Raw genomic sequence first — 13,711 nt, 5'->3', positions numbered from 1 at the left:
CATACACAGGTTTAGCCCAAACTCCAGGTCACACACTCATAATTTGTACAGCTACATTCAACATAATAGCTCTTTTTTTCTTTTTCTCGCTTTCTTTCTCTCTCTCTCACACACACACCCTTATCTCTCCATTGGTGCAACAAAGGACTTTCACAGAGGTCATAACAACTAGTTAGCTGTCATCTATACACACACACACATATATATATATATACAGGGTTAGTGTACATATAGGGTTTATATATATATATTTATATATAAAATGGTATGTATATGTAGTTTTGAGGTGCTGTCCCTTTAAACGCTGCGTTTAACTCCACTGATGGCTACTGAGTAAAGTAAGATAACATGCAAAATATATAGGGCATGATAAAGTCATAGTTTTAAGGTCATAAACTATGGTTATTTAAATAACCTACTCAACAATATACTTGTAAATTATGTCCAGGCACACTAGCACTTCTCAAAGGTTAATGCAACAATAATTTAACACAAATGAAATGCAACTAAATTAAGGATCTAACTACAGAAACGATCTTCTGGTAATGCTCTCCATTCTGGTGCTGTTACTTTCACTGAACTAAAAAATTTAAATTTTCCCCTATTGCTACATGGTTTGATTGACTTTGAAACTGAATTGATATGGTCCAGTAGTGCTTAGTGAGCTGCAGTGAACCAAGGAAACACATGACAGTGTTTTTCCCCCGGCTGGAGGTCAAGTTGAGGGTCAAGTGAACATGAGCTAAACTGAACAGATCTCCATTTGTTCTAAAGAATTTAACACATTCAACACCTCTGTGGAAGATAAACTCTATTTAACAATTGTCTTTTCATTTGCATTGCATCAGATGTTTTTCATTCACCCCAAAGGTCTATTAAAACCCTAGGATGGACAAAAGGGCTATGTATGCATCACAAACAAAGTTAGAAAACTTTCAAAACGTGCTTTTATTTTATAGTCATAATTTGTACATTTCAGATATGATAAACACTTGAAACATCTACATTAAAATGATGCTAAAACAATGTGCAACCAGATGACTGAAATCATACTTTATAGACAAGATGAAAAAAAAAAAAAAAAAAATGTTTTTAAAGAAAACTAAGACTATACTGTAATGCATTAGCATTTTTCTGTCATTGCTTAACAATACAGTAGCACCAGTATACATAAAGACAGGCAAAGCCGATGTATACTTACATCTGAGAGGAAATTTTCTGGGAAGAGGGCATGTTTTAAACATAGTTTTCTTACATTTTGCAAAATGTGCGTAATGTTGAGGTTTAATTAAGTGCAAAATTTCTCCACTTTTTACTTTGGTATGTGTAGAATCAGGGTGGAATGGAACGTACCAGATCAGCTTCAATGCAGATGTAGAAAACAATTTTTGTAACCAATGGCACAGCTCATCTTCACCAGATGACTTGTCAAAAAGAAAAAAAAAAAAAAAAAAAAAAAAAAAACCTATCTCAAGGATTGCAAAAGGCGGACATCATTACAAGATAAAAGCTAGATTGTGAAAACAATGGTGTTTCTCAGTTTAGGCTTCATCAAAGGGAATGGTTAAGCTTTACTTCCCTTTAGCTTTGCTCCTTGGTCGAGTTCCACTGAAGGCAGAACGGTGCAATAGGACTAGCATCTGGCTGTTTGTTCTCCACCATGGGCAAGGTACGCGAAGAGGGGTTTACGGTAAGCAAGGTGCAAGTACAAAAAGCCAAAACCACAGTGTGTGTGGGGGGGTTGCAGGATGAGACCGCGCTTTCACAAATTGTTCAGTTCCATTAGAGTCTGGTCCAGCATCTGGTGCATATCGAGGTTCTCTTCTTTAGCGTGTGACAGTTTCTCTGTTAGAACATCAAATGAAGAAGTTTTAATCTCACACAAGCGAGCGTAAGTCAGTCAGTTGGTTAGCTTGCATTAATAATGAAGCTGGCTACATCATTCTGGTCAGTCATTAAATCTGAGTGCTTTTTAACCCAATCTACACAGCACTGACAGAAAACAAGAGAAACACACTGAGTAAACAAGCTCATATTATGATATGCAAGCAACCATGCAAACAGGTTACACTCTACAGTCCTTATTAAAACACATAATCACAACAACAGTTTGTAAAAATATATAATGACAAACTGCAAGATTAAAAAAAAAAAGAAAAAAAAAAAAAGATATATTTGAGATAATCCCTGATTTTCACGATATTGCCACGAGAAATGCATTTCCACAAACAGCAACACAGTTTTCAAGCAGTGCAGGTGTTGAGCTTTGGATCATACACTGGATCAGATTGTCATACACACATTAAAAAACAAAAACCATAGCAAACACATTAAACATCCACACAATTTAGTCCTCATTCAAGGCCACACGTAGTTCATTAGAAAGAAGGCGGTTTTTCTCAAGTTGCTGGTAGAGGCGATCTTTGCAGTCAGAAAGCAAGTTGAAAAACAGAGAGAGGGCAGGAAATCAGAGGAGAAATAGGAAAAGAGATAGTGCATTGCCTGTTGACACCTACCTTCTTTCGAATAGATCACTGAAGACTTTTTTTAAATCTTTGTAAAACACTGAAAATATCTGAATAGCCTGTAATTAATATGATTGTAAGTGTTTTCATGTTCTTGTTTTTTGACAGGGTGTTTTGGTTTTGTCTAAGGTTTTTTGTTTTTTTCTCTCCCTGCAGCATGTAACACATTGCAGGACTTTGTGTAGAGTGAAAACGCAGAAAGATTAAAAAGGAACCATGGCAACACAACTTAACCTTAAAATACTTAAAGTAAGATAGTGCTGCAACAAAATAGAGAGAATAATGAATTCTATGAATGCTGCGTCAGTCTGTTCAGTCATAATATCCTTGATCAAAAGCATCTTAGCATATGCTTCAATATTGCTGATCAGCATCAGAACAGGATACACTGCTCCTGAGAATCCTCCATTCTGCAGCCTAAGTTTCTTTGGATGTTTTTTTGAGTTTATGGTTGTGGCTCAACGATTGTTCTATGGTCCCATTTAAATTATGAAGTCTCACAACACACAGCTCCAGAAACTGCTCACTTCTGCTTGTCTCACTGTGCCTGACTTTATGGAAATGGGTTTAATAAAAAGACTCAGAATGTGTGATTGTATATTTATTCAAATATATGACAGGATACTGTGTATCATACAAAGCCCATGTGTCATCATAATCACCGATATCAGTTTCAACCAGTTTTTCCAGCAAGCAGACGAGACGGCTCAACAACTCTCACATACTGTTCTGTACTCCACCATTACAACCATTCCTCTACTTTACCACAATCTTCCTGATAACAGTCCAACACTGCTTCCCTCCACTTCTCAAATCTTTCCAGTCAGCTCATCCTGCCACAGTACTAAATATTGAAAAAGTGCTTGCATGCATCAGTCTAAAATGCTAAGGGAAAAGACAACTCAGCTCAGCTTTCAGTCAGGTCCCTGTAGATGTTTTTAGATTTATGCGCTTAAAGCACTACTGTGATATTCCTAATATCTCAGCTTCACAGAACAGTATCTGAAGAAAATAAAAAGAACATCCATTGAAATAACTATACACCAAGGAAAGCAGGGTAAAGGCTCAACTAATGGTTTGTTGAGATGCAGAAACAAAATCAAAAACATAAACTTCCTGGTTTTATTAGAGCCACTTTAAAATAAACAGAAATTAAAAAGGACAAAAGAAAAGGACAGAGTGAAGAGATACAGTTTACATAGAAGGAAGGATGTTTTATTTTTTACACAACACAGAAAGATTCTAGGATTCTGTACAAGAGATGGGATGCGAGTGACGATGACATGAGGATGGAAACATAAGGAGGAAAGGAAAGCAAAGACAGAGAGGGAAGGGAAAATGGAGAGAAGGCTGGTGAGAGCAGACAGATGCCGCTCAGCCGGCAGGAGGCGTCTTTGATGAGGTGTAAACAATTTATCTGTGTGAGAGAGAAGAAGTACAGTGAACCAGGGGGGTCGGCGGAGGGACCTATGGATATTTGAGATGCGCACCACAATACACCAGAACCACAGGAGTTACGGCACTGCTCTACTTAAACCACAACGAGATTGCACAATGCTGACAAGCACAAACTGGATGCTGGAGCAACTACCCCACCTCTGATCAAGACCTTTCTGTTAAAACACGAGGAGCAGCGCTGGACCAGACAGACATTGCACCTCCCACAGAATGACCAAACGTTTAGTAAAACTGGGGGCTTCAACCAAAACTATGACAGTTGTCGGACTAGTATGATGACAGAACAAGGGGTGAGGGTCTCACAAACACATAGGAGGCCTTTCTTCTGGACAGAAGTAGACCATATTAGTAGAAGAGGAATCAGACCGAATCAGATTGATTGAAATGTTCCTTAAAACACTCTACAACATCTCAGTATGCAACCTGCATGCATTGCCTAGGATGTCAAAATATTATGTGAAATTACCGTGAATATTTTGAACATTAGGTGTTTATAAAAAGGCATCAACTGACAGAACAATGAATACTTTTCACATAAAAAAAAGTATACAACTCACAGTTAAAAATGTAAATCCTGTTTTCGTTCATGCATTACATTACTTCAGTCCAGTTTCCAGTATTCTCTAACATGAGTGATACTGATACAGACGGCATGCAGTATCATTATAACCACTTAGAGTGGGTTGTAATCATTGCACACACAGACATACAGGACCACAATGATTGTTTTAAGACATTAAAGTTTAAGACTTTATAAAAACACAGCTGCATGACCATTTTAAGTCTGAGGACGGATGCACGAGTTGGATGATGGGTACAAAAAACTATTAGGGAGACGACGGAGGCGGGGCTGTCGGGGTACAGAGAAGGGGAAAGGAGGGTGACGACGGAACAAACAGGCATGGCAAGCTGAAAATTACATGGAAGTCATGTCGTTGAGGGCGTGGTCCAGCTCCTCGCTGATGGCCTTGTACTTCAGTTTCTGGGCATACAACTCATCTATTGGTGGGCCAGGGGCGTAGGGGGGAGGGAGGGCGCGGTGAAAGAGAGCAAAGGTGGAGGAGCAGATGGCAAGGAGGTGAAGGGTGAAACATCCAGACCATTGACAGGAGAGGGTGGAAGACAGGAAGAAGTGATAGAAAAGAATTGGGGAAAAAGAGGAAAACAGAGTTACACCAGAAAATGATAGAATGGAAATGCAAAAAAAACCCAAAAAAACAAGAGGGAAAATTCCTCAGCACCATGGACCATTTAGTTCACTGCCATATGGCTCTCAGCCCTTAGCTTTCCCTGTGACTCCTTGAACACTAAGTAAGCATCTAGGCCTGATATCTGATAAACATCAAAGGCATTCTTTCCTACCTTGAAACTCAAAAAATGAAATCACCTTGACTTAATAAAGAAAGGATAAGAGTCAACACAACAAAAGTATGATGCTGTCTGGAAAATAGCCATGATGAAATTAAGAGGGAAGCAAAAAATAGAGATCAAGAACAAAGCAAAGAATGGGCTAATAAAGAGATTTTGTAAAAAAAAAAAAAAAAAAAAAAAAGCACTTACCACAAATACCACAACAAATAAACGAAAAAAACATTTCAAAATAACCAGAGTAGCATTCTGGGGTGAGGAGCAACAAAAAAAAAAATCATACCTTCCAAGTCATCAATGGTCTTCTCAAGCTTGGCTACTGATCTCTCAGCGAACTCAGCACGAGTCTCAGCCTGTGGTCCAGAGACAGATTTATGAGTCAGTCCAGCACTCAAACTGTGATACAGCATCTGTGACTTCTATGAATGCACCTAGACTCAGCTTGCAATTCCATATAAGGCCATGTGAAACTTTACCTCCTTCAGCTTGTCGGTGAGGACCTTGATCTCCTCCTCGTACTTGTCCTCCTTCTGTGAGTACTGTGGGACAAAAACAATGAAGGGAGTCAAACATATGGGCATGGAGTCACAACTCCGAATGTCCTTGTATATTCAAAATGATACCATGCACATTTTCTAAGACATATATTGTGAAATGAATCTGACGTGAAGAGATCCGGCTCCCCGGGCTCCTCTGCTCCACTCTCACCAAGGCTACAGGGCCGCTGATGGGTTTGACAGCATGCACTTGGCCACAAGGTCGCACTTACCTTCTCAGCCTGGGCCTCCAGTGACTTCAGGTTGTTGGACACAGTTTTCAACTCTTCCTCAAGCTCAGAGCATTTGCTGGTGTTTTAGACAAGGGGATAAAGTCGCACAAGAGAAGAAGGAGAAGGAGGTGGAGGGAAAGGAGGGAAACACGAGGATGGATAGAACCAGGGGTAGACACAAAACAGGTGGAGGGAAAGTAAGGAAGAGGGAGGGAGAGGACACAAAATAAGTAAGAACTACAGGGATTAAACGAGGAGGGAACCCCAAGTGCTTTAAAAGTGCCTTAACAGAGCAGGAGTGTGAGAATAGCAATGCGAGTCTTGTCAACAAACAAAAAGTAATTAAAATTATTTGTTAAATGCTTTTTTAGCTAAATATCATGCTTCTCTTAAAACGTGAGGTGTTATTCTTGCACAGTCCCTGCCGTGTTAGAGGCATGAAAGAGTTTAATACCCAGAATAAAAGAGCATGAAAGAGGAAAGTAAGAAGCACAGCAAGCAAAGCAGAGGCTTCATTCAGCAGCACGAATGAAAGTGAAAAGAGCCACTCATCAAAAGATATAAGTGTGTGTTAGTTTTTGTTTGTAGTACCTGTGTGACTGAGCAGCTTAGTGATTTCATGCCTTGCTCCAAAACCCTTAGCTCATCCTCCACTCTTCGAGCGCGTCTGTTAATGGGTGTGGCGTACGTGCCCGAGCCAAAACCATTCAAACCATGAGGAGCATGCAAATAATTAGCACATACAGTAAGAACACAGGGCACACTGTTCCGATTGGAACAGGTCCTATACTTTGTGTATTAGTGCTGAAAGCTTTGACTGTTTAAATGCTAGTGGACGTGCAAGTGGAAATGCAGGTTTAGCGCACATAAAGGTGAAACATCTTACCTTTCTGACAGCTCAGCGCGCTCCTCTGTGCGCTCCAGGTCACTCTCAATGATGACCAGCTTACGGGCCACCTTTAGGTGCAACATAACAAAGTGTTACAACACAACTCATACGTGATGAGTAACACATAGGATGTGGTTTAAAGATTTTTTTCCTCAAAGTGAAAGTGCACCACTCTAATATGATTAAACTGTACTCGGTAACACTTTACTTTAACTCGCTCACACACAGCCATGTAGTTATAAGAAGGAGGGCTTTTTTGTTTATAAATGTACAATATTTTTCAATAATTATAACTTTTCACATGAATATATATGTTATATTCTTACAGTGGAACTTTTACTGTATTGTCCTTCATTATCTGTTGATCTTATCTGTTATCGTTGCTAAGAAACGCATTAATAAATGCCTAAATCGGCTAACAAACTGTACTGTAAACCAATAAATTAATGTTAATACACTGGGGCAAAATTCAAAAGTGTTGCCATAATTACCAAAAGGTGCTTCCTAATTGGTCATTTAAACGTTTAACGATTGTCAATAATCGTCACAGTATTTCACAGTGGTACTGATTGCAGTAACTGGGCAACTGAATGTTTGGTCTTGCAGATTTGTTTCAGGGTGGCGCACTGGCATCTGAAAAACTCGCCTCCTCATATTTGCGGTCAGCCTCCTCAGCGATGTGTTTGGCCTCTTTGAGCTGGATCTCCTGCATCTCCATCTTCTCCTCATCCTTCATGGCCCTGTTCTCAATGACCTTCATGCCTCTGTGTGAGGGGACAAACAGTTAAAGAGATGTTAGGAATCAGGAGCTGAGACCCGACAGACAGCCTACAGTCTCCCTGAGGAAACACATGTCTGGTGCACTGTAGTGTTGTCTGATAAATCTTTAATATACGTTTCTACGAGTGAACTGAAAGAGGGAGAAAATACAGAATTTGGGATGTGAGGAAATGACTGCACTATCTGACACCAACTAGCTCTGCAGCACAGAGGCGCTGCTTGTGCCCCACACAAAGGGGATGGAAACACAGCTGCGCTGGATCTTCATGCCCTGCCACCTGGTCTCTACAGCAAGAGAGCGGGGGCGAAACGGCAGAGATCAGACGCCTGAGTCTTCGCCGCTCAAAAGAAACCCACCTCTCGCTCTCATCAGCAGCCTTCTCAGCCTCCTCCAGCTTGGTCAGGGCAGTAGCCAGACGCTCCTGTGCACGATCCAACTCCTCCTCAACCAGCTGGATACGTCTGTTAAGGGAAGCGACATCTCCCTCAGCCTAGGGAGAGAAGAACAGCACGTCAGAATTCGGAGGCCACCATCTTTAACAGACAACCTGGAAGTCACACATGTGCACACATACATGTCAGCCCAAAGAATGTAGATGGTGTATCTGTTTTGTTTTTTTTTTTCCCCATGGTGAATGACTCTTAGTGGTGCACTTAGACTTCGTTTCATGCCTGATGGGTGAGCACAGTCACGTTCGCTCAAGTGTTTCTGTGTGTCTCCTGTTGGGAAGAACACTCCCAGGAGGCTACCCTGTGCTCCTCACTGATTACGTAATAATGATAACAATGTCCCAAGCTGACAGAAGGTTGAATACCCTGCCTCATTACTAGGCCCCTGAGAGAACATTAACAAGGCTCAAGTCAAAGGGCCTGAGACAATAATACTGTAAATGACTGCTCACACGGTTCACACACAACCACAGGGGAGCCTCTCTTGATAGTTCACAACTGTAACAGACATGTAATTGTGATTTTCTTTGCTATGCATTAATGCATTAATAGGGATGTGATATTAAAAAGAGAGCAGGTCTTTTTCTGTCATTATTCAAACCTGTATCTACTTCTGCTTTCAGGTGACTGCTCAGCAGGTATGAGGCCTGCATTGTCCTGAAAATGCTCAGTGACGGTGAAAACAGGATATAACTACCAGAGAGTCTGACTGACTCAAAAGGCCTTTTCAGTCTGTTCTCCCCTTGCAGCTCGTGGTAAAGTGCACAGTGCTGGATGAAAGTGCATCTTAAGGTGTGAGGCTTGACCATAATGTGTAGACTGAAGCAGTGGTTTAAATTCCATTTAAAAACATCTTACGTAACTTAAGTTACAAACTGACAGATTGAGGCTGAGAGAAACTCTGACTGCTCTAAGTCCCTGCAGAAAGATTTCACCCCTCCAGATAACTACCGCTATGTTCTTTGTAGCTGTGAAACCCTATTGTCCTTATAAGGAGTCAAAGAGCATAAGCTTCACAGTGCACACTGGCACATTAAATGTTGCCACAGTTTACTTGTAACTTCCTGGTTGCTAAAAAAAAAAAAAATAGTTTTCATGTGTTTAACCTTGTGGTGCAGTGCCTGCAGCACGCAATAAACGGAACTTACTAGAAAGCAGGTTGAATGGGACCGTTACAGCGAAACGCATCAAAAGGAGATGCGAGTGAAGTAAAGTAGGTAGATTAGGCAACACGGTGACACAATGCGTCAGGGTCGCTCAGTGGCTTGAGACCTGGGCATCAGCGGCCTAACGTTACCAATTAGAAGCGCTTAGCCAGGAGCAGCAGGCTATCAAACCCTCAGCACACGACTTTGTGGTGGCACTGCACTGAGCCAAGAAAAGCTCTGCTCGCAGCACGGCGGGGTATCAAGACAAATCCCGCTATCTCACTGCGTATCGATTCAAATTGAACGCATGGAATGAAGTGAACACAACACGGGCAGGCTACAGAGGGAAGGATGTGTAATTTCGCGTGTGATAATCAGCTTCTGTCTGCCTGTGCGAGCGGTAAACATGCTTACTTGTTCCCTGGTTTTCCTCTCCGCAAGCAACTCCTTCTGTAATCTTTCGGCTCTGTCTTCAGCACAGTCTGCCTGCTCTTGTAATGACTTGATCCTTCGTTTTACTGCCTCCAGTGATGTAGCTCCGGCCATTGTTTACTGTGCAACTATATATAAATGTAAAAAAGAAACCTCACTATACTCTGTGCTTAAGCACAATTTCCGAGAAACTGAGAGGCAGCGAGGTGACGTCCTTGATTGTGCTGAAAGCTGCGTGAAGGCAGCCAGGTCAGTGCGCAAGCTTTCTGGAGACGCACTCTGCAATGCCTCTTATTTGTCCAGGAAGTAGCGCTGATATCAAAATAAGCCTAAAAACTAAGTATTGTGCATGGTTTGTGCAAAGTGTCACACCATGGAAATCTGCTGCAGTGCTCCCTTAAAATAATAAAATGTGAGATTTAATTGATGCAAAGTAACAATGACTTTTTTTTTTTAATGAGATTAACACGCCCTGTCAATACATTGTGATAATCATGCTTTGGTGCGAACTAATGGAACTACAGCGCCCTCTGCGGATCAACTCTCTGCATTACATAAGGTAATAAAATATTCAGAGACCACAGGCAGTTCAATGAGTCTTCACTGAGTACAATAATTACAGGCTACGCTCCGGACTTTGCAAATATCACAGGAAATCACTCCAAAAATATGAAAAAAACTAAGCAAGGCCATAAAAACAGCGAGTAGTATTTAAAGTCATTTGAACTCTCCAGCCACATTTCAAAGTTCTTATAGGGATATTAAGAGAGAAACTACAGCGGGATCTAGGCCTATAGGGAATAAAATGTAGCATTAAGTGTCACAGGCTAAAACTCACTAGACTATAAAGTAGCCTACAGTCACTATGGCCTAACTCCCTGAGGGAATCCAATTAAAGGATTATTACAACGAGCCTCACTGCAAACTGAGTCCTCTGACTGGCTGTGGTGAGCAAACGCCTCTGCCTGCTGCAGTTGGACTTGAACCTATACTGAGTCATTAACAGGACTGTTTGTCATGAGAAAATGTTAATGAAGACCAAAAGTGCGTTTTGTCTCCAGCAGGTCGCAACCTTCCCATGCCTCAATTTAAATTCTTTACATAGTTTTTCTATCATGTGGATGGAATAAAAGCAACTATGAGCAACAAGAGGATCATTTATTAAATTTTTCTGTAGATGAGCTAAATTTATTTATTCTTTTTTTTCTTTTTTCTTTTTTAATGAGGACGCTGCCTGGGACATTCTGGTGGGAAACAGTGTTTTTCCCTTTGGTAAGCAAAGAGCGCAGGCCGCAGATGTGAGCTCTATCTTGCCCATATAAAGCAGTGGGCTATATTTATCCGGGCGCTTGCTCCCTGTGCTCTTGGGAGGACTGCACATCAGACTACTTCACTTTTCACTCTGAAAAAGACTCATTTGGTCAAAGACCTGTAAGACTGGACACATCTGGGGCAAACGACAGAAACGTATTATGCAACATAATTTTTGAGTTAGCCTATGGAGGGATTAAATTTTAGTTTGTTTTATTTTGTTTGAAAAAAAAAGGTGTTTCAGTCAAACAGCCAGTCTGACTTTCTTTGGGCTGACTTGAAAGTGATTGTGCATGTGATCCTTGATAAAACATAAAGCAACAATTCAACAATAGTTGGACATATGATCGAAGAGCCAATTTGAAGTTTGATGGTCAATTTTCCAGGATGGGCAGTTGTGCAAAACCTACCCATCCAAAAAGGAAAATATTTTCAGAGTTAATAGTTGAGGCCAGTTTGAATTAGCAGAGAGGAGAATTTATTTCTCTGCGGTGTTGAACTGTCGTTTCCCACACACACAGTGATTAGAGATTGAAGATGTGAGGAAGCGTGGTGAAGGAATTGTGCCATTGTGAATCCCGTCCCTACTTACATCGGTAGCTTTCTTCTCAGCCAGCTCAAGTTTCTCCTGGGCATCTTTAAGAGCCTCAGAGTACTTGTCCAACTCATCCTCAGTTCCCTTCAGCTTCTTCTGCAGTGCTACCAAATCGTCCTCAAGCTGAGGTGAGTTTCAGTGCGGGACAGTTTCAGAGGTGATCAGCAGGGGAGACGGGAGTTGCGTGAGCGCGCACAGGGCGCAAGAGCGCGGACAGATGGACACGCAGGACAGGAGAGGACAGGACAGGACAGGACAGGGGAAAAAGGAAGAGAGAAGAGAAAAGTTAGGGAAGCTCATGCACGTCAGGATCAGATACCTTGGTGGCGACCTCCTCAGCGGTCAGCAGCTTTTCCTCAGCAGTTTGGAACTCCTCAAACACTTTATCTCTTTCGTCTTCAGTTACACGCAATTTCTTTTCCAACTCTCTTATATCGTCCTCTAACTATACATGCATATAAAAGACATTATAGAGTTAACAGAATATAAAATAAACATGCAATTTTTCCATTTATTATCAAAGGTTATTTCTATTTTCAAAATGATCAACATCATCTCTAGACTATATTTACATCACCAATTGCCAAAACAGTTGAGAAGAGATTTTAAAACATCCCAAAAAATCAAGAAGGTTGCGTTATTCTTAACTTAATCCTTATTTGGGATTATCCAAGAAAGTAATTAATCCGTATTTAGGACGCGATCCATTTAAAGGGCAGCAGCTTTATACTGCTGCTGGTGTTCCTGCTTTTTCTAAGGATCTTTGAGATTTTCCACAAAGAAGAAAAAAAAAAAAAATCAGCCGACCTGTTTGCTTCTGTCCTCTGCTGCTTTCTTGTCTGACTCAGCCTGCTCAGCTCTGTCCAAGGCATTCTCCTTGTCGAGCTTGAGCATCTGCATCTTCTTCTTGATGGCATCCATGGCTGCTTATTGCTTGTTTGGCGGCACCAACAAAACGTCCAAATGAAAACCAAAGAGAGCGAGAGAGGAGCTCGGGCGTCTGTGCCTAACTGAACGCTAAGCTGGAGTGCAGGCTCTGCCTGACTGTGCCCTGTCAAATATGTACTTTCAAGGGGGGGTGACTGGATTCCTTTGGACATCCAATACTTTTTTGGAGGAGGCGTGTGTGGGTGCCCGGGCGTTTTTTTAGGATCTGCTCAGCGATTCGTTGCTCCCAAACATTTGACTTTTGATACGCCTGTATATGGAGTGTGATGGACATGAAGGCAGCTCCCAGGGAAAGGCTCCCAAATGGTAATGTAACAGAAGCCACTTAATGCACAGAGAAGATGCAGATGGAGACTCAGTTATGACTGACTGAGCACATGATCAAATCTCTGCATGGCACTTGTTTAGGCTACATGTTTGTTTTTACCACTGTGACAGCTCATTTAAAAGCCACACGTGGTAGCCGTCTCTTTATTAAGCGCCATTTGAGTTTGTTCACTTGCCAGTATTAAAGAAATCGGGGACATGATTAGTTTTCTTTTCATACGGATTATACTTTCTGATTTCACAGTGACAGTGTTCTCCTTTTGCTCTGTGGCAGGCTGGGAGTGGGGCCACATGCAGCTGCAGTGGCAGTTTGACCAAGCATTTGTCAACCTGCAGCCCCTGGTCTCTCTGTATCTGCGTCTGAGTGTGTTGGGTGTGTGTGTGTGTGTGTGTGTGTGTGTGTGTGTGTGTGTGTGTATGTAAGTTCCTGTGGGATAAGTTGTAGTAGCTCTACGCGAGTGGGCTGTGTGAGAAGAGATGCTTTCGGTAAGCCCGGCAAGCCCTAGAGGCATTGTTCACAGTCTGGGGGGCTCAAGACAGGGAAGTGTTTACCTGATAATGTATCGGATATCCTCCCTGTAAACTGTTGATGCGTCATTTGAATGTGGCACCACAGCATCCAGCCCCAGCCGGGCAGGATGGGCTTTATACCTCAATTACCGCAGCTGAGCCGCTGATTAACGTGGCATTTGAGACACGTTAACTGCTTTA

The 13,711-nt window shown here is 41.7% G+C and overlaps 1 protein-coding gene across 2 annotated transcripts; it reads right to left on the bottom strand.

Moving 5' to 3' along the window:
- Positions 1-929: 929 nt before the first annotated feature.
- Positions 930-12,769, bottom strand: tpm1 (tropomyosin 1 (alpha)). Of its 2 annotated transcripts, XM_056386823.1 has the most exons (10): positions 12,533-12,768; positions 11,723-11,848; positions 8,147-8,280; positions 7,656-7,773; positions 7,007-7,077; positions 6,121-6,196; positions 5,828-5,890; positions 5,635-5,704; positions 4,904-4,982; positions 3,725-3,942 (listed from the first exon to the last, which is right to left on the bottom strand). In XM_056386823.1, the coding sequence occupies exons 1-10, from the start codon at positions 12,644-12,646 to the stop codon at positions 3,939-3,941; spliced, it is 855 nt and encodes a 284-aa protein (XP_056242798.1). In that variant the 5' UTR covers positions 12,647-12,768; the 3' UTR covers positions 3,725-3,938. The 2 variants fall into 2 exon arrangements, with proteins under 2 accessions (XP_056242799.1, XP_056242798.1); XM_056386824.1 differs by lacking the exons at positions 3,725-3,942; positions 4,904-4,982 and adding an exon at positions 930-1,845 and having other exon boundaries at positions 12,533-12,769.
- Between the last annotated feature and the right edge of the window lie 942 nt (positions 12,770-13,711).

This window comes from Seriola aureovittata, chromosome 10 (assembly GCF_021018895.1).
Source record: "Seriola aureovittata isolate HTS-2021-v1 ecotype China chromosome 10, ASM2101889v1, whole genome shotgun sequence".
NCBI classification, from domain to species: domain Eukaryota; kingdom Metazoa; phylum Chordata; class Actinopteri; order Carangiformes; family Carangidae; genus Seriola; species Seriola aureovittata.
Note: the sequence above shows the minus strand (reverse complement) of the source record. Positions and strands in the feature narration are given on the sequence as shown.